A 21,028-nucleotide genomic window follows, 5' to 3' on the forward strand; every position below is an offset into this window, starting at 1 on the left:
TAGTTCATAGCTTATAGTCTGTTTCAGCCCCATCTACTGTTAACAATTCAATTGCTGTTGTCCTAGGAGAAATGTGTTGGGCATGTGTGGGGGAGAGTTTTGGGGGAAAGTGGTTGGATTCCATCTACTCCTTCATGACAGGTGCATCACATGCTAATCACCAGCTATCTCTGACTGAGAGGAGAGAGAGCTTGTCTGGATTTGCTTCAAGTTGAACCTTGATTTTAAAATAAACTTGAACCCCGTGAAAGGAATTTATTATGCTAACTGTACCAATGCAGCTTGTGTTGGGCATAGGATGGGGAAGCGTTGTGTACTGCATTAGTTGTGCACTTGTGATCAACATCTGGGCCTTTGATTATCTCTTGCCTTGACTTCTGAAATGCCTGATTCTCAGGGAGAGGTTGCCTGGAAGCCCAAGTGCCTATTTTTTGAGCTGTATCTTGTGTGAGCACAGGCACTTCAAGTCTTTATGATCCCCCATTCATTTCTTGTGCAATTTGGGTATTAGTAACAAAGCCCTGAAGGTGGGCTGGAAGGGTCTCTTCAAAGAAAAGCAGGTAAGATTTGGAAGATCCAGTTACCAGAACCTGGTTTAGCAGCATGTATTGGTGCACTGTGTTTGTAAATCATTCCCTTGGTCAGTCTAACTGAAGCAAAAGGGTACGTCCTTAAAGCGAGTTACTTAACTCATGGAAAATCCTGCTGGGGTCAATCATAATTTTTATACGAGTTAGTGGGCTGACTTAGGGGTGTACTTGGTAGACGTGTTGGTCTGAGACAAGAAGACACAAAAAACTAGAACTCTTGGTTCCAAAATGATACCTTTTATTAGACCAAATGGGAAATCATAAGAAAATTGTCCTTTTCTGCAAGCTTTCAGGATCAAAGTCCCTTTGTCAGGCTCTGGGAAAAGTATAGATGGTACAAGATGGTAAAAAGTCCCCATAGGTAGGAAATAAATTTCATTTTTGCACAGAGGGTGCTGAAGATGGAAGGCTGTCCCACTGGCTCCACTTTCATGGCTTTAAATGAGCTGGCTTGGGATACTGATAACAGTGGGTGCATCGACACGTGTGCTTTAATGCACGTTAGCCTATTTTAATGTGCATTAAAGCATCACTAAAAAAGTGATATTTAATGAATGGTAATTAAAATAGCTAATGCTCATTAAACGTCGCATAAAAACCATGGATGCCTGTACACGGATGTGGAGGCTGCTCCAATGCACTGCAATTATAGTGCGTTGGAGCGGACTCGATTAATCGTGTCTGCTGGAGCATGGTAATTACCATGCTCCAGCACCCTCCCACGTGAGCATCCCCATGCTTCAAAATGGCAACAAAGGTGGTTGAACTAAAGCTTGTTCAAGCACCTCCACCACCATTTTGAAGCGCAGAGATGCTGATACAACAGGTGCAATGGTGCTTTAATTAGAGTGGCTCTCAGAGCCGCTCTAATTAAAGCGTCACACCCACCCACCGCCAGAGTACATGTATAAGTGCCCTGTGCTCTTTAGTTAATGTACATTAAGACAGGCTAGTATGCATTTTCTTTCTACCTCACCGTGGGGGTACCAGATTTGATGTGCATTATCTGAAGCATGTTAATGCACGTGTAGATGTGCCCAGTCTAGCCAGAACATCATGGAACATGCTCAACATTGGTTAATTTACCTCCTGGTCTGAGTATTTCTACACTGGGTTACAGTCGCATGTATTGTCTAGGTAAAAGTCATGTTATTACAGGTCTGACTTTGCCTACCTAAAGACTTTTATTGGTATAACTAGATTTAAAAAAAAATCTGCTCCTCTAACAAAAATAACCATACAGGGAAACCTTAAGTTTGGAGCAGGCCTAATAACTGGAAGGAGTTTAACGAAAATGCTTTTTACTTTTCTTTAATGAAAACCAGGTTAGGTTACATATAACTATTAATAACCCATTTAGGACCCTTGAATGAAGCAGTTTGAAGTAGAATTGACGAGTAGGAATTCCTGCTGGGGCAAAGCTAGATGGCGGGTTTGTTTCCATAGCAACAGTTATGTCAGGTAAGTGAAATGGATTTTTAAAACAGTCAGCATTTTTACCTTGTCTCAGAGTGGTCTGTTTCCATGGAAATGGGTGCCTGGGAACTAAATTAAAAAGTGGGGAAAAGTCCTCTGCTGTTGACTCTTTATGGAAATTGAAGTTGACCACCTTTCTGGAGGGAAACGATGCTGTGTGGCCCTAAACCTCTAGTCCCTGGTCAGGCAGAAGGGCATTCCCTGGAACTAGAGTTAGGCTGTTCTTGCAGAGTAAGCCAGCAGGGAGCAAAAGGACTGGCACTCTGCTAGCTTGGCCTTGAGTTTAGGGTCAGTGGCTATTTAATCTGCCTATGAAAATAGGGGATAAAGCTTTCTATGAAGGAGACAGGATTTGAACAAAAATACAGGAAATTCCATTTTACAAAAGAAGGATATCAACCCCAAAGTTTTATTGTCAGATTCTGTCCACTCTCAACTTGCCAAAAATGTCGAAAGGAAGGATGGTCTTGTAGCTAAACACAGGATGAGGGGCTAGGAAATCAGGGTTATCTTTTAGGCTTTGTTGCAGATAAAGCCTCAATTTTCCTCTCTATAAAATAAGGTAAAATAGGCCTTTTCCACATTGCGGAGTGGTTGTAAGATCTGATTTTTATTGATGTTTTAAACTAAAGCTTGAAATCCTTGGCTGGTAGTTGTGATAGAAAAAGGAAGTGTGATGTGTGTTAGGTGCTAGGGTACAAGAAACTCATAAAATCATAGAAAGTGAGGGTCGGAAGTGTCCTCAGGAGGCCACATCTAGTCCAACCCCCTGCTCAAAACAGGACCAGCCCCAATTACATCATTCCAGGCAAGGCTTTGTCTACCTGGGTTTTAAAAACCTCCAAGGATGGAGATGCCACACCCTTTCTGGATAACCTGTTCCAGTGCTTTAATACCCTCCTGGCGAGAGAGATTTTCCTAATATCCAACCTCAACTTCCCTTGCTGAAGCCTGAGCCCATTGCTCCTTGTCCTGTATCTGCCCCACTGAGAACAGCCCAGCTCCGTCCTCTTTGCAGTGCCCCTGCAGGGAGGTGAAGGCTGCTATCAAATCCCCCCTCGCTCTTCTCTTCTCCAGACTAAATCAGCCTAGTTTCCTCAGCCTCTCCTCAGAAGTTGTGCACCAAACCATTTTTGTTGTTCTCTGCTAGACACTCTCCAGTTTGTCTACAACCTTTCTGCAGTGGGGGGCCCAAAACTGGACACTGAATTCCAGATGTGGCCTCATCAGTGCCGAATAAATAATCAGCTCCCTTCATCTGCTAACCACACTCCTACCAAGGCAGCCCAATATGCTGGTATCCTTCTTGGCAACAAGAGCACACTGCTGGCTCCTTTTCAGCTTCTTGTCCACTGTCAGTCCCAGGTCCTTTTCTTCAGAGCTGCTGCCCAGGGAGTTTCATCTAGACTCCAAGACGTTGCACTTATCCTTATTGAATCTCATGAGATTTCTTTTGGTCCAGTCCTCCAATTTGTGGAGATCTCTTTGAATCCTAGCTTTACCCTCCAACCTATCTACTACTCTCCCCAGCTTGATGTCATCTGCAGACTTGCTGAGGGTTCCCTCCATCCCATCATTCAGGTCACTGATGAAGATATTGAAGAAAACCAGCCCCAGGGCTGGCCCCTGGGAAAATTATTCTTAACTGGGTAGGAGAGAGAAATATGGTGGAAATAATATTGGCAACCTACTTGTTAACAATCAAAGAGAAACTTATCCTGTGGCATCAGGAAATATCCTGTTTCCCCTTGTCAGGACCCCTGGGGTTTGAACCCAGACATTTGGCACCTACAGGCAGAAGCCCAAGCCACAGCACCACCAGGCCAAAGGCCAGTCCCAGCTCAGCCTGGGCCCTCCCATAGTGTCTCCAGTGGGGGACCAGATGGCTCGGGCAGACCAATGGGACAGAGCCCCTGATCAAAAGGCTGTAAAACCTTCCCACTTCCTGCAGGTGCTGCTGCTTGTGGCCTTTCTGTTCCAACTCTGGTTACATCTCCTTGCTGCCTTGGATTTCCCAAGCTGGGTTTACTGCTTGTTCTGATCATGACCCTGTCTTGACCCTTTGCTGAAAAGTCTGGAGCTTGGACTCATGCTTGGCTTTGACCCTGGCTTCTACTCTAGTAAACCCCTAACTTAGCATGAACCACAAAGACTGCCTTCCTGTGCCCTGGTCGGCCCTTACCTCCCACTCCAGTGCTGTCATCTTCTGATTTAAACTACACGCTGTTCACATCAGGGCGATGTTTGTTTCCTACCTGGAGAAGTGGCGCTCCCCAGTATCTCTCTGCCAGCTTCCAGTCTCAGCAAGGCTAACTCCATGCTCCTAATCCTGATCTACTCCAGCCACACTATTGTGGTGGCTCCTCAGCCTTTCTGCATTTAAATCTCAGAGCTTGCTCCTCGTGTGTGCCTGAGTGTCAGGGGTCACAGAGTAGTGGAGAGTCAGGCACCCTGCTCTAAAGTCTTGTACCTAGCACCGGCCTGGCCTGCAGCAGCACCGCAATGCCATGCTCAGAACCTGGTACGGCAGACCTGGAGCCTGCTCATTGGAGACACTTTAGTAACAGCACTCTAGCAAGTCTGGGCATATGCAACCACACCTTCTCCCTCACCATCAAATACTTATAACTTGGGCAGGCTTTTGTGAGGATAACAAAGGCCACCCTCTCCACCACAGCCCCAGCCCAATTTCAGTTCCATATCCCCAAGTCTGGAGACACGAGTGTCCTGAAGGGCATTAGTATTTAACATGGAAAAAAATATTTCCTTCCTCCACTGTCCCCCAGGTTTTATTTTAGAAATGGCTGACCTGTTTTGTTGGAAACCTTCTAAGAGAAGTCAGCCTCAGGAAGGTGTGCACCGTAGGAGATTCCTGTCAAAATGGTTAAAATCTGACAAAATTGTAAACCTCAGATGGAGCCTTAAAATGGGAGGCAGCTTAATGGGCAGTGGTACAGTCCTGCATGTAACTAGTGTGTAGCGTGGACTGTACTGGCCTAATAAGTGTAGCGTACAGGTTGAGATGAGCCCAAGCTAACATGCTCATATTGACTAGCAAAATAAAGATACAGCCAAGAGCAAAGGAATTTGCTAGCAGAAAAAATAACCCCAAGGAATAACTCTCTGCAAACATAGAAGCACTAAACAGCATGATGCCAATTAAGTTGGCACAACAAGCCCTGAATACACTTGTAGCCAACTCTTGTTCCAGCCTGCTTCTGTTATTTTTATTGGAAGAATGGGCACTCTCCACCAAGGAATTAGAGCTATAGCATGATGCCAGCTCACTCAGGGTAGGTCTGTGCTGCAGGGCTGCATAGGCACACCCGAACAGAAGCAGCAGCCAATCTAGTTACAGCCTGGAGCTCGGGGAGGCTTAATCACCTGAATATTTGGCTAGTTTTTCAAGGGACAGAGAGGGTGCATCCCAAGCTGAGTCTAGCTGTGGTATGTCTCCAGTACACTGCTGTGACCATAGTATCAATATACCCTCAGGCTGCTGTGAGGAACCTTTATAGCAGACCTGCAAGAACTACTTCATCTTTTCTAGTTCTTCCAAACCCTGGCATGGGTTGTGGGACTGAGCCCATCCACGTGCTTAGATGATTCGGGGGCTAGACTCGATGATCTTCTGAGGTCCCTTCCAGCCCTAATGTCTAACGTCTATGAAAAGTGGGGTAGCTATTTTTTTTGCCCTCCTGTTTTAAGGAACATGATGTGAAAAAGAAAGCAGGGAGGGAAGCCCTGATGCAGCCTTTGTGTGTGGTTACTTCATCTGTGACTTTGGCTGTATTAGAACTAAATCTGTAAAAGTTAGTATATGTGGAAGCACCTTACTGAGTTGGGAGGTTTGCAACCCTTTCTGATAGGGATTCTGCCAAAATGACAGGCAGGCAAGTCTGAAACGGACATTTCTTGATCACAGAAGGTCAGAGGGAGACAGAAGAGGTGTTCAGGATTGAGTTATTCCCTTTCCACCAAAATTAGGCACCTCAGGCTAACAGCATAATGTTGTCCCTGGCTTAGGTGTGAGTTTTGCTTGGTTGTGTTGCCTACAAAACACTTGATGGCTAGGCAGTGGCTGTGCCAAGATGACTGGCTAGCTTGCTGACTAGTACTCCCTCTGTTTCCCTTGTGCTTACCTTCCTGTCTGTGCCCATCTGTTATCCCTTGACCTTAAATCTTGCCTGAAAGATCTTGGAGTCTGCATGTGCACATGTGTGTGACAGAAAGAGTGTATGCTCAGTGCCTGGAGCAAAATCCTGGCCCAGGACAAACTTTAGGAGGGTGAATTGATGGGAAGGGGAGTTGCTACTAGATCCTTCTAAGGGAAGAAGTGATCAGAAATACAGGTCTTGACAAAAACACTTTCTGAGCTGTTGTCACGGACTCATTTCAAACCAGTGACTAACAGTGCTTCAGGCATCTGTTTCAAAACAGGTAGCAGGTGTTGTGTGCTTCACCTTCTGTCACAAGGTTGCCTCCCCCATTCAGTAAGGGACCCACACTTTCCCTGATCCTCTTGCCACTGACGTACTGTAGAAACCCTTCTTGTTCCCCATTCACATCCTTTGCTAGCTGGAACTCCAGTTGCACTTTGGCTCTCCTGACTTTATCCCTGCATGCCTCAGCAATGCTGTTATATTCTTCCCTAGTTATTTCTCCAAGTTTCCACTTCTTATAAGCTTCCTTTTTGTGATTTAGTTTACTAAAGAGTTCCCTGCTAAGCCAAGCTGGTCTTCTGCCACACTTGCTAGTCTTTCTGCGTATCGGGATGGTTTGTTCCTGCACTCTCAGTAAGACTTCCTTAAAGTACAGCCAGCTCTCCTGGACTCCTGCCCCCCTCAGCCTGGCTTCCCAGGGGATCCTGCCCATGAGTTCCCTGAGTGAGTCGAAATCTGCTTTTCTGAAATCCAGGGTCCTTCCTTTGCTGCTCTCCATCCTTCCTCTGCTCAGGATCCTGAATTCAATCATCTTGTGGTTGCTGCTGCCCAAGTTGCCATCCACTACTACATCCCCCACCAATTCTTCCCTGTGTGAGCAGCAGATCAAGAAGAGCACGGCCTTTAGTTGGCCACTCCAGCACTTGCACCAGGATGTTGTCCCCGGCACTCCCCAAAACTGTCCTGGATTGCCTGCGCACTGCCGTATTGCCCTCCCAGCAGATGTCGGGGTAATTGAAGTCCCCCATGAGGACCAGGGCTTGTAATTGGGAAACTTCCCTTAGCTGTTTGAAGAAAGCCTCATCCACCACTTCCTCCTGGGCTGGTGGTTTATAATAGCGGACACCCACCACCACAGCACCCTTGTTGCTTTCCCCTCTGACCCCAACCCAGAGACTCTCAACAGGCCTCTCTCCAGCTTCATAGAGGAGCTCTGAGCAATCGTACGGCTCTTTTATATCAAGTGCAACTCCTCCTCCTCTCCCCTGCCTGTCCTTCCCTAGCAGTTTGTGCCCATCCATGATGGTGCTTCAGTCCTGTGAGCTCCCACCACGTTTCTGTTATTCCAGTCATGCCACAGTTCCTGGACTGTGCGAGGACTTCCAGTTCTTCCTGCTTGTTTCCCGGGCTCCATGCATTTGTGTACAGGCACCTGAGGTAACTAGTTGATTGCCCTCCTGTCTCAGGAAGTACAAAAACACCTCTCCTGTTGCCCCCTCCTGCTTGCTCTTCCTCCAGGTCTCCCACTTCTCCACTTACCTCAGGGCTTTGGTCTCCATCCCCTGGCAAACCTGGTTTAAAGCCTTCTAGGTTAGCAAGCCTGTTTGCAAAGACACTCTTCCCTCTCTTCATCAGGTGGATCCCATCTTTTCCCAGAAATCCTTCTTCTTCGTGGCTGAAGAAGCTGAAGCCCTGCTGGTGACAGCACCTGCGCAGCCAGGTGTTGATCCGCAGGATGTACCTGCTCCTGCCCAGGCCCTTTCTCTTGGCCGGAAAGATTGACAAGAACACAACCTGAGCCCCAGACCCCCCCACCCTTGTACCCAGAGCCCTGTAGTCACTTTTGATATACTTGATACGTGATCCACAGCATATGTGTATCCTACTGCTTGCTACTAACATGCCAGCAGAGAAGTGTCCTGCTACAAGGAATTGAATGTAGAAACTGCCATATGGAGTCAGACCAAATGTCCATGTGCTCCGGCATCTTTTCTCTGATATTTTGGAAGTGGTGGATGCTTTAGAGAAAAAACCGTAAGGGAATGCATGGAGTCATCCACTCACTGACCATCATAGATTTAGGGATGTCACAAGTCTGAGGTTATACACTAGGCTGTTGGGTGTACAAGCCCCTGATGAACCTGTCCTCCATAAATGTGTCCAGTTCTTATGAGACATAGTGGATAATTCTCCCCTAGTTGCTTTGTCCACACCATTCATGAGTTCATTGTTTTCTATCATATCCCCTCTCAATCTTGTCTTTACCAAGATAAGAAATTCTTAGCCTTTTCACTCTCTCCTTGTCTGGAAGCTATTCCATATTTCTGATAGTCTTTGCCATTTTCTGTATCTTTTCTAGTTTGATTGTATTCTGCTGGAGAAATGGGGTGTGGGAACCAGGACTGCACATAGTTCTTAGGTCAGAGGCCTGCAGTTTGGAAAGTCTTTGGGTTGTATCCCAATAGTCACAGAGTTGTGGTTTAACATATGACTGGTGTCAGTATGCGTGAATTAAATAAACCAGGCACATTGTCTGTCAACAGCACTGTTTCAAGCTAGAAAGTACACCTATAACCGGCTCTGCTGGAGAGAGTCTAGTACTTTGATTTCCATAAGATTTCCATTGGTTTTGAATGGGCTTGTTTTGTTTCCCCCCTCTCAAGAAACAAGTCTCCTACAACTTGGTGCTCTCTACCCTGCAGGGAATTCCATTTTTCCAATGGTCTCTCTTAGTGCATGGCAAATTCTGGCCCAGGAGTAGCATTAACCCTAATTCTAGAGGGAAATGAAAAAAACAATTCATGTGGGAAGCAGAACGTATTTATTTGTGTGTAGCCACGCAGTGTAGTTGCTGACATACACTGAGACTTGAGTCGGCTCGAGATCCTCATCTGGGAAGTAAAGGTGAGTTCTTCTAGAGAAACCTATGACTGATGGCAATTTCACCTGGCCTTTGTCTAAAGATGATTGCCTCCAGAATATGGTTGGGGAAAGATGAGCTCCCTTGGTGTTGACCCCTAGATCTTTGGATTATTCTTTCTGGTGGTGTATGTGATATGATTTTAAAATATGCCATAATTTCCACAAGGAAATTATGTAATTCATAAGGTATTAAAAGATAAACGTTACTGTTCAAGCTCTCTTTCCCTCCCCAACCTCACCCCAAATTTTTTAATATATTAGGCATGGAAAACTAAGATATTCAACCTTCCTCAGGACAGGGGGAGAAACGATTACTGCTAGAGGTCACGTTAAAGTGTGAATTAAAAGGGAGAAATCAGACAGGCTTTTTAGTTGCCTTTTGAAAACAATACAATACTAAAATCAGAAATAAATATTTAATCTCAATCATATATCAATGATAAGCTCCATACATGTCTGTCGCAATAAGTAATAAAAGGGAAAAGAAAAGAAAAACGAGGAGGAGGGGAAGAGGACAGGACAGAAGAAGAAAAGAAGGTGTAAGTACTAATATTTTAAACCAAAATAATCTAAGAATTCTTTCCAGATGGCATTATATTTTTCAGAGCTATTAAGTCTGCTAAACGTAACTCTTCACAAATGCCAGCTGTGCTCTCTCACTGTACCAAATTCTGCCCTTTGGAGGTAACCTACTCTTCCAAAGCAGTAATATAATCCTGCATGTCACTAATAAGATCCACTGTAAGAGTGCAATCTGGGAAGGATTCAGTTTGAATCCTTAGGGAGATACCCAAGAATATATACATTTGTTAAAGATATCATCACTTTGTTCAAAATCATGTTAACTTTAGTTATAATTTCTTAAAAAAAGTAATTGGTAATAAGGCATGAACAAAACACATGACCAAACACTGTCTGCAATGCATCACATCTCCAGCATGTATCTACTGGCAGTATATATATTTTTTATGTTTAGTGGGAGCCCAGCGCAGACAAAAAATGTTCTTTTTTTTGCATAAAATGAAGTCTAAGATTAATTGTTCGAATACTGTGAATTACTGATTTCCACTGGGATTCTGTCATCTGGATTATGTGGCATTATATATTCATAGAGCGATGGCAGAGACGGGGGAAGAGGAACAGATGCCAGATTTCAAGGCAAAAAGGGTGTATCTGGAGTATTTGCTGTGCCTAAAACCTGAGATCCAGGCTGTTTTCTAATACTTGATGCAGTGCATATATTGTCACTCAGTTGTTTTCAGAAGGTCAGAGTCATTACCTAAGTCAGAACAGAGTATGATTTCCTACTAGCACTTGTTCAATACCCTTCTCCATCCACATTCTCCCATCAACTTGTAAGACTTCAAAAAGGGGTTGCCCCAAGTAGAAACTTTACAATGTAACAATGGATGAAACTTCAGTGAGTCTACCAAATGTTCCCAAGATGGAAAATGTTTTCAATCCGTGAAAGTGGTCTGAATTAGAGACTTAGAAAAACAGTGATAAATAGATCTTATGATGGTAGATAATGGAATGGGAAATAAGTGCTTGTTCAATTCCACCCATACAGGAGAATCACAAGTTATATCAGTGATCCAGTTCATAGCCTGATTGACTAAGTAGGCACTGTGATATTGTTGAAGGTGTGGAAGATGAAAACCACTCATTTTGACTTGTAGTTGCATGTTTTGATGAAAGCCAAGCCCTTTTATCCTCCCCCCACAGAAACCTGTTGAACATTCAGTTGATTTTAACAAAATAGATAGGGGGATTAACAATTTGTAGATTAGGGTAAATTAGGCAAGGTAAAACACTCTTTTTTAACATATTAAACTGCCCCTGTAAGGATATTGCCAAACTGCTCCATTTGTTTGTACCCTTTAATATAACATCAAGAAGCTTCCGAAAGTTTTGGCAGACAATAACATCAATATTCTTGGATATTTTGGGTGCATCTTCATTACTGCAGAGTAGAGTAATCAGCTCTGCAGTAAATCACCATTTACGCATGTGCCAGTATTGGAGCATGGTAAATTAATTAACTGCACTATAAAATAGTACTGTCAGAGACAGTGATCTTACAGTGGAGTAATTTACTGTGCTGAAATGCATGTGTAGATGTTGACCATGGGCATAAATTGTGCCTGGTCAGCCCAGCCAGACGGGGGCCCTGCCCCAGCTCAAATCACTGCCATCCTAGGCACGCATATTGACACTGCGCCTGGGATCAGTTTACACTGGCTCAAACCGCTCCAGAGTTTATTGCTTCACATTAATCACACGTGCAGATACATGCTTTAATATCCAGATAAACTGTGTTGTGATTGCCACTGAAACTGCCACTTGCTAAACATATCTTTTGTGAGATATGTACTTAGTCCAAGTGTCTCAAGTTAGTCCAGTTAATTTTATAACCAGATAGATTGCTAAAACTGATGAATGACAGGAGGGCAGGGACTGATGTCTCTGGCTGTGACAGAAGTATTAGTGCATCGTCTGCATACAGCAGGATCTTGTATTCCTTATCTGCAAATGCCTTTTATATTATGCTTATTCCTTATAGATATGGCCAGTGGTTCCAGTGCTAAATCAAATAGAAGGGTGGATAATGGCACACCTGCCTTCCCCACTTTTTTGCAATGGCTACAATAACATACTATTGGTCACAGCTCTTCAAGTAGAATTTGCTTATAGCACCTGTATCCACCTTATGAATTCGTTAAAAGAGCCCATCTTTTGTAAAATACAAAAGGTACCTCCAAGAAACACTGAAAGGCCCTCTCTGCATCAAATACTAACAGAACCAGAGGGACTTTTGAATTTTGTACTGCTACTACTATATCAGGAACCTGATGTACATTATCTGAACCATGCCTTGTTTTGATAAATCCTACTTACTTGATGTTTGTGAATGAATTTTGGGAGGACCTATTCTAATCCATGTGATAGTTGCCTTGCATGTTAGTGTCGATGCTATAGGTTTAAAGAAAAATGTACTGAGAATTTAAGACAATTAAGAAAGAAGAACTAAGGTGCATGTGTGTGTACAGAGCCAAAATAGGAAAATAATACAGGGCAGAGGATAATGTTGACTTAAGTGCATTTCTGTTGTAAAATGCCTATGCTTTATATATAACCGTGTTCATCAGTTGATTTCAAAATCCTTTACGGAAGGGATCAGCATAATCATCCTTGTTGTGCAGATTGTGGAGTATGAGGCCCAGAGAGGTGAAGTGATTTGCCTGATGTCAAACAGTGAGTTGGTGACAGAGCACTTAGTGGAATAAAATGAGTAAGCCCTGACCCGCAAACCCCTGATCATTGTATTTAGCTGCAGCCCCTTGAATCCTGATGGATCTTGCTAATATCTGAGGAGGAGAAGAATCTTTATACCATGCTGCTAGATATCCACAACATTTTGATAACCATGGAAGATGACAGGGTGTGCTTAGAAGAAAATTGATACGCAGTTTGCTACAGTTATCCCAAAGGGACACCTGCATTTATTAAAGTCTAAAATATCTAGGTTCCCAGTATAATAAAAACGACGTACATGAGGGTTGGAAAATCGCTGAAGTAGTGCTGAGGTTAAGCTCAGAGGCTGCTACTTTATAAAAATCTTCATCTATCATTTAAATAAGAAGGGTGAAGCAATTCTGTTTTACTGTAAGTAAAGGCTGCATGGCATTGAAAGACCACTTACACTGCAAGAAGGGAGAATGGTTACTGTATTAAGCAGATGTGCTGGTACCACTGTATGCTGCTAAAGCAGAAGTCTTTGGTGGAGAGACTGTTGGAGGCATGCTGGTATAGTATGGGGGTAGCAGTGGGAATTATGGCTCTTCATGGGCTTTCCACCCAGGACTCATGAAATGCTTGGTTTCTTTTTGGCACTTCAGCTGGGCTTTATTTTATCCCCACCATGATTCTTGGTTTGGTGTTAGGTAATTTCCCCAGAGACATGGGCTGAGATGCGAGTTTTGCTTTGTGTTTCAGAACTTGAGACTGGAATAACAGTCTCTGCTACTGCTACTTTGTCATGCACATGGAAGGACCTTTTGTAACAACGGGGAAGAACCACACAGAATGCAGTCCTTAAAAGGGCTCCTTAAAAGAAGTTGTGGTTTATAAATACAGTAGCTAAGATGGGAGAATAACAAAGGCTCTGTGTTGTGCTATTGCACATCAGAGCCAAAAACCCTAAGGAGTATATTTCTAGCATCATGCCTGGCAGATTATGCATGCAACTCCTGTTGCTAATCCTGTGTCGTGTGGCTAATCTGCTGTGCACAGCACTCAAACTTTTCCCGAAAGTGCTAACCCTATGAGGATTTTTGGTTGTAGCCATGCCTAAGGACATAGGCAGGAAAGGTTCATTGGGTAGATGTGATATCTTTTATGAGACCAACTGAGTAGCTGGAACCAAGTTCTTTGCAAGCTTTTGGGCACAAGCCTGAAAAAGGGTATCTGTGCCCAAAAACTTGCAAAGAACTTTGTTCCAACTACTCAGCTGGTCTCATAAAAGATATCACATCTACCCAAAAAACCTTGCCAACCCTATGAGGAGCTCTGTCCATCCCTCCCTCCATTCCTGTGCATCTTTAGGTTCAGAGTTAATGCCAGTGTTGGGTGACAGGTATCAGCTTTGACAAACAGGAAAAGTCAGGGAAAATCCTTAAGATGCACTGTTGTGTTATCATTGCTATTAGGATTAAGCTCACCATTATTGAAATGGATAAGGTATAAAGTGTGCAATAAGGGGAATTGAAAATTAAGTTCTAGTGTAACAGAAAAATATCTGTCCTCTATTTATTTTCTCACTGATGTCCTGGGCAACTGTTTTCAATTTAAAAGTCAAATGCCTAATTCTAAATCTGCCAGCACCACAACATTCTCTTCAAATATGAAGAAGTAAAACATGCTCCATTTCTTAGACCATCATGGAAAGCTAAAATCCGATCACAGAAGCTAGTTATAATTGGAGCCCAATCTGCATTGCTGACCCTCTTGCTCTGTGATGCTAATGTAATTTGTTTGGTCAATGAAGTAACCAATTCACTCAAACACCCAGCTTGCAGAGCTATTAAATGAGACGGGAATGTGGTGTATTTTGTAATACTCTCTTTATCCCCACCTCATATTAGGGACTTCAGTTTTACTCATTGATTTGAATTGGAGAGGGACCAGTTGTGTGTTAATCCCAGATCATGTGGCTGTAAGCCTAAGTCCAGAACCCCAGCAGAAATCTCATCCTGATGTGATCTCAAGTGTTGCGAACCTGTCGACTTCCAGTTTGGAATAGACAGTGAAGGCTGGGACAATGGGTGTCTCGGACAGTAATTACTTCAGCAGTCATGAGTGGCCAAAGTGGTCTATGTCCTGGTTTCTTTTGCTTTTAATACTTGGGAGCTCTAGGAGTCTGAAGCCCAAACTGTGCCGGAAGCATAGTTATTTCCGTAATCCACCTCTAGAAGCCAGGATAGTTAAGATTTGTGCCTCAGTTGCCCATTGCTAGTAAGGGTACCTGGGGGAGCTGCTTCCTGCTTTTGCTGGGATCCAGCTCCTTTGCCCAGTCTTGCCATCCCCAAAGGTTTAAAAAAACCTGAGTTCACTCCTGAAATACCATAAGACTGGCTTAATAATAATCATCTTCTAAAAATTGAGTTCTTTTATTATTTTGCTATAGTTTTTAAGCCTGGAAAGTACTCTGGTCACACTTCCTAGCTTTCAGTTCTTTTTTTAAAATAAGGATATGCAAGTTATTTGCAAACCAAGATTCTTACAAAAGCATCAGTGATCGGAGTTCTGTAATGAAAGAAAAACTCCCTACGTGGGTGACACAGTCTCTTCCCAAACATCGTGCTGCTTTGGCCTCGGGTGCATGTTTTTGGGTGGCCCTAGGCAAGCAATGCAGGTGCAGTTTATTCAGTTTGGGGTTGTTTGGCACTTACTCTATAACTTCTTTTCCCACTGTTCCAGTGCCACCTGGCAAGGGGTCTTCAGAACATAGGTTAGGTGGGCACCTTCCCAGCTGCTGTCTGATTATGGAAGCTGCTTGTCATATGTCTCTCAATGGTGAGACAGTATACCTGTTGGTTTAGGAGAGTGAATCCTGCATCTGTGAGCTAGTTTTTTATTATCTTTATACTACAGCAGCATTAGGATAACCAGTGATCAGGTTCTCATAGTGCTATGTGCTATAGTTACACGGTTTAAAACAGCCCCCCCCTCCATTCATATAGATAGATACAGCAAACAAGCAGGGAAAGACTGTGAAAACTGTGTACAAAAATGAGCTGGGAAAGGGGAAAATGAGCCAAGAGTCATGCCACTGCTGGTCTGACCTAGCAGTGGGGGAAGCATGTGCAGGGTGGTAAAAGACTGTTATCCATTGTGGCAATGAAGGATAGTGCAGGAGTAAGAGGGTTAAAGCAGAGAAGCAGATGACGTTGATGGTGTGGGAGTCCTGAGGATGGGTTAGCAAGAGGAAGAAGCAGCAGACGAGCCCCAGTGTTTTGAAAACTCAGCCCTAAACTTGCCAATGCTTGCTTAAACCAGAAACAAAATGCCATTTGGGAGCGCTAGAAAGAAAGCCGTAGAGAGAGGAAATCCAAAGTAGCAGTGGCAAAGAATACGCTGATTAGGGATAAAATTGATTGGGCAATGATATTTTGTTGGTTTGTTTCCCCCAACAAAATAATGTTGACAAACCACAGGATGACACCTAAGATTTTTTTGTTGAAAACACAAGACATTTTCAAAACAAAGTCTGTTTTGGAAAAAAAAAATTGATTCGCTTTAGTGAGGAATCAGTCTTGGCTTGTTGTGATAAATGTACCCTATAAAATAAATTGTCTAGCACTGAAAAGATGAGCCAGGTCAGGCATATTTTTATCAATGGAATATTTTAATATTTCCATTTTCATAGAAGAATGTTCTTTGCTTGCTATGCACACCAGGGGCTCCTTGGCAAGCCTAAACAGACATGGTCTCTAATATAAATAATTGCTTTGCATGCCCTGTGCAGAGCAGTGAAGACTAGAGATGGGGAGTCTTAAAAGGAGGTAAGGGTGAGTGCAGCAAAGAGGGAGAGAAAGACAAGCCCCTTTGGCAAAGTGCAAGCAAAATGATAGTCTGGAAGCCTGCCTTTCCCTTGCATTCCTGTGCTGTGTATTGATCTCTCTTGGGCACATATAGGCCCAGGATTTGCTTTAGGACTTGGATCTGGTGGCAGCCCCAGGTCGCACATGGCATTAGCAAGTATACACAATTAGGCTCTTAGGCCCATGCTGAAACCTAGTGCTCCAGAGGCAGGCAAAACCCAGATGAGCCCTTTAGCTCTGGTACCTAGCCAGTTGCAGAGTCATTGCAGTATTTGGATTCTTGCTGGAGTCCAGCAGCCCAGTGGCCTCTCTTTGCTTCTTGACACCCACCTGACACTGAAAGATATTCAGAGCATGGACTTCCTTAGGCACCAAGAACAATCACAACCCATTTTGGATAGTGGCCTCTGTCTACTAGAATCCCAAATAACCATCTTATAAAAAGCCCAAACCTTGTATCTCAAGGTCACTTGTCTTCTGTAGAGAGTAAAAGAGAAGGTGTTATATAGGCTACCCTCTGATCTGAGGGTCGAATGTCCCACCTGCTTTCTATTTGACCGCAGCCAAGGGCTGGTCTGCTGTGACTGTCGCTGTGTCCCGTGATAGATTATGTGACTAGGTATTTGTGGGAATCTATGAATCTCCTCGCTTCTGAACTATAGCTTTCAACTTTGACTTCCAAAGATTTTAAATGTATGGCTTCATAATTTTTATGTTCTAATACATTCATTATTTAAGATCTAATATTAAAAAGGCATTATTAAAAGCATGCCTTCTGCACAGAGTTTTCACCAGAGAGTTGATAAATAGCTGTCTCTTTTGTTAAGAGATTTTTGTCCCCTCCGTTTTTGTTGGGAAACTTCCTTGGCCCTGACAGCTGCAAGTTGTGTGGGTTAATTGCCAGTGTCACTGTAAATTTACCGGGTTTGGAAAGATCTGCTGGTGAATATTTCTGTGGTGTCAGTGAGTGTAGGTGTAAGGTTTAGAAACCTCTATTAACTTTAATACATTTTGGCATTGAGCTGCTGAACTTTATAAAGTTCATCTGGAAGCTTCTGGCATATTTCTTTTTCAGTGGTGAGTGACTCCAAAGTAATCATATGCAAAGGAGAAAAGTACTCTTGAATAAAAGAGATCTGAAATTTCTAGTGCTTTTGAAATGTGACTGGAGGGAAAAGTATGTTAGATTCTTCCATAACCAGCTTTCTTAAAGCCCATCCTGTAAAAACAGCGGGCATCCTCTCCCCCACATCTTATAGCCGAATCGGCTAAACCTGTGCAGAAGGTCAGCCTGTGGCTGATGTCTCTCATGTCTGGGGGAGGGAAGATGATCTTGTGCTTGTAGGTTTTGATGGGGAGTTGGGAGCTCAGCTCAGCCCTCTGCTCTCCCACAGGTTTCCTGTATAATCCTGGGGAAGCTGGTCAGGGTGGAATTTGTAAAAGCCTTAGGCAACTTTTGTGTTTCAGGGATGTATTTGGTAGCTGTGTTGGTCTGAGATGAAAAGAAATGCTTAACTCTAGAAATCTTGGTTCAGAGATGATACCTTTTATTAGACCAACTAAGAAAGAACAGAAAAAGATTTTTTTTTTTTTTTTTTTTGTTGGCGATTTCTTAGCTGGCCTAATAAAAGGTATCGTCTCTGAACCAAGCGCTCTAGAGGTTTGCATTTCCTTTAGGCAACTGCTGAGCACTTCCATAGAAACCCATGCTTCATCTCTGCTGCAGCCGGCCTGCTCCCTCTGACACAGGGAGGGGCGTGTTGTCTCCTTTAGTAGCTACAGAAAGTTTAGCGCCTTTCAAATGTTGGCTTACAGTGACTTGTCCCCTGCTATGGATGTGCAAAGGGTGTAAGGCAGTGGAGCCCGGGTCTCAGCTGAGGCATTCAGGCAGGTGTGGCCAACTGCTCCCTAGGGAGTGTGGTTCAGCAGCAGCGGGCAGGTGGGGTGGGGATGCTGGGGAGCTGCAAGTGGTATGGGGCGGCCTCCTGGCACATAGGGGAGCAGCAGGAAGCAGAACAATAAACCAGGCAGGGAACACAAGACATGGAGCAGAAATAAGAGCAACACACCCGGCAGGGAGTAGAAAGTGGAAGAGTAGATGGGGCAGGGAGCAGAAAGCAAAGCGGCAGGTGGGGCAGGGAGCAGAAAGCAGGGCAGCACACCGCACCGGAGGCACAGTGTGGGGAGCAGATAGTGGAGCAGCAGATCAGGCAGGGAGCAGAAAGCAGAGCGGACAGCGCAGGGTCCAGGAAGCGGAGCGGCAGTGCGGGACGGGGACGCGAGCGGGAGCAGCCCTCCCCGGGCGGGCGGGCGGGCGGGGGGCGGCGCGGCGGGGCTCGGAGCCCGCCCGGCAGCCGGACCCTCCCCCTGCCGCCGCCCCTCCTCCGCCGCCGCTGCACGCCGGCCCCTGGCTCTGCCGCTCCTGCTCCTGCTCCCGCTGCTGCTCCCGCGGCAGAGCCGAGCCGAGCCGAGCCGAGCAGAGCGCGGCGGGAGGCAGGAGGCGGCGCGCCTGCTGTGAGCCGCGGGCAGGGTCGGTGCCTGCCCCGGCCGCCGTGCCCGGGAAGCGCAGAGCGGGGCAGGCGGCTCCCGCAGACTCCCACCGCCTCCGCGAAGGGCGGGGAGCTGGGGGAGCCCGGCGCCCCCTTCCCTTCCCTTCCCTTCCCTTCCCTTCCCTTCCCTTCGCCAGGCAGGAGCCAGCTTCCCCCCTTGCCCTCCCGGGGGCCCGGCCGAAGATGCTGGCCTACAGCGTGCTGGACGTGCATGTGGTGGACGTGGAGAAGAGGAGGAACCCCTCCAAGCACTACGTGAGTACCCAGGACCTGCCACCCCGGTCACCCCTTTGCTCCCTGCCACATCCCTAAAGGTCTGTTTGCAGCCTGCCCATCTCAGCTGGCGCAGGTCTCTGTGTGCCCCCATCAGCCCCCTACAGCAGCACTCGCCTTTGCTGCTTTTCTGGCATGGGAATCTGGGGTGGTTTTGATCCCCCCTCCCTATTATCACAGAGAAGTAACGGTGGGGTTTGCAAAACTGATGGCTTAGACCCCCTTCCTCCCCCCTTCCCCATAAATGCATCTTGAACAGAGCTGGGGGGGGGATCGCCTCTTCCCCATCTGCTCTTCAGGGCAGAGGGCAGCGGACTGGGAGCTCTGGTCTCAGCCCGTGTGCAAGCAAGGTGCTTGTCAGAAGAGCCCGTTCCACCTCTGGCTCTGATTTGGGTTTTCTAAATTTGGCAGCGGTTCTCCAAATACAGGTCATGTTCTTTAGTAGGTAGCGGAAGCAAAGTGAAATTTGCCTTCAGCAACCGGCAGAGATAGAGAGAGAGAGCTGGTGACTGTGGCATCCTAGCCCGGGACGCGCTAGACCTCTGGATCCGATTTCCTGCATGACCTCCTGAAGCCCTGTAACCTCCCCATGGATGAAATGGGGCAAGCGCTTCTCTCCCCCCTCAAAGCTGTGAGAATAAAAACACTGAAGCTGCTCAGATCGTACAATAGCCGGGGCTGCGTGAGTGCTGAAGAGACCTGGAAAGAGCTGCTCAGTGGGGGTGACCCCCTCAAAAGGTGGAGTGGGACCGGACTTGATCTGTTCCCAAGCTGGAGGCGGGGGTGGTGGTCCCTGTATGAGAGCTCAGCTTGAAGGTTTTGCTGTAATTCTCTTTCCTGCCCCCCCCTTGCAATTCCCCTCCTCTACTCGAATGGATTGCTTTGTTGTTCTATTCTTTTCTTCTTCTTTTTTTTTTTCAAATGTGGATTTGTGTTAAGGTGGATTTGCCGTGTTTGCTCAGCAGAGATCCAAGTCGGTGTGCGAAGGGTCCCTTAACCGCCCTGTTTCCAGTGCAGCCGCCTGGCCAAAACCGTGCAATGCTTCCTCTGCTCCAGTGGGGAGCAGAGCAGGACGCAGCTGCTGTAGGTTAGCGGGATTAGTCAAGGAGGAGGTGCAGAGGCATCAAATGAGCCTTTTGCTCCTTGCTCTTTTAAATTTCCTTTGGTGCTTGGAGAGGCTGACTTGCCAGACCATCAAGATTAGGTTCTAGGATGGCTCCTTTCATCTCTGCTTCACCTTCCTCCTTCACACCTCACTGCCAAATGGAGAAACATGAGACAGGGGGATCTGCAAACCTCCCAACCACCCGTGCTAACAGATCTTGGCTGGGAGCTTTGCCTAAAGGTGCTGATGGCCGGCCACAGAGACCAGGCACCTTTCTGCCCCACGTCTGTCAAACACGCGTCCCTCAGACAGTTGGGGGTTTTTTTTGTGATTTCCTAGTTGGTCTAATAAAAGGTATCCCTTCTGAACCAAGAGTTCTTGCGTTTTGCATCCTCCAGACAAGGCTTTTTCAACACAGGATTAAAGCTGGAGAGTCGCGTTGTGCAAAATGTTTGCTCCCTTCTCAAAACCAGCACACATGTCAGTACAGTCACGCGAGTCAGATCACCTGCAGTCTTCGTGTCGTATAGAAGATGAATCATCCCACTTCTGCTTCTCGGAGAGCAGAGGAAAACCCCAGGGAGAATTATCCATGGCATCCTGAACAGCTTGCCTGAAGCTGTGGTTGGCCATGCTCCCACCAGCCGTGAGCGCAAGTGCTATTGGACCTAGTCAGGGTTGAAGTGCTTGATGACCCAAGCAATGAAGTCACTTATGGTGTTTGCTCCACAGCACCCGCTCGTCTGCCTGAGCAGAACCGGCTTTTAACCCCGTTCGAGGCTAGAGGGCAGTGTGCTGCTTGGAGAGGCCGGTTTCCCGAGAGAGGTGCTCTGTGTTTGTATTCAGA

At 45.7% G+C, this 21,028-nt stretch overlaps 1 protein-coding gene across 2 annotated transcripts in view; it reads left to right on the top strand.

Moving 5' to 3' along the window:
- SH3PXD2A (SH3 and PX domains 2A) overlaps positions 1 to 21,028 on the top strand; it is a 333,629-nt gene that overhangs the window by 6,258 nt on the left and 306,343 nt on the right. For both annotated transcript variants that reach the window (XM_019485993.2, XM_006273659.4), the window contains exon 2: positions 18,941 to 19,058. In XM_019485993.2, the coding sequence (XP_019341538.1) occupies positions 18,987 to 19,058 (72 nt within the window). In that variant the 5' untranslated portion in view covers positions 18,941 to 18,986. The remainder of the gene's footprint in view (positions 1 to 18,940; positions 19,059 to 21,028) is intronic.

Source organism: Alligator mississippiensis, chromosome 6 (genome assembly GCF_030867095.1).
Source record: "Alligator mississippiensis isolate rAllMis1 chromosome 6, rAllMis1, whole genome shotgun sequence".
NCBI classification, from domain to species: domain Eukaryota; kingdom Metazoa; phylum Chordata; order Crocodylia; family Alligatoridae; genus Alligator; species Alligator mississippiensis.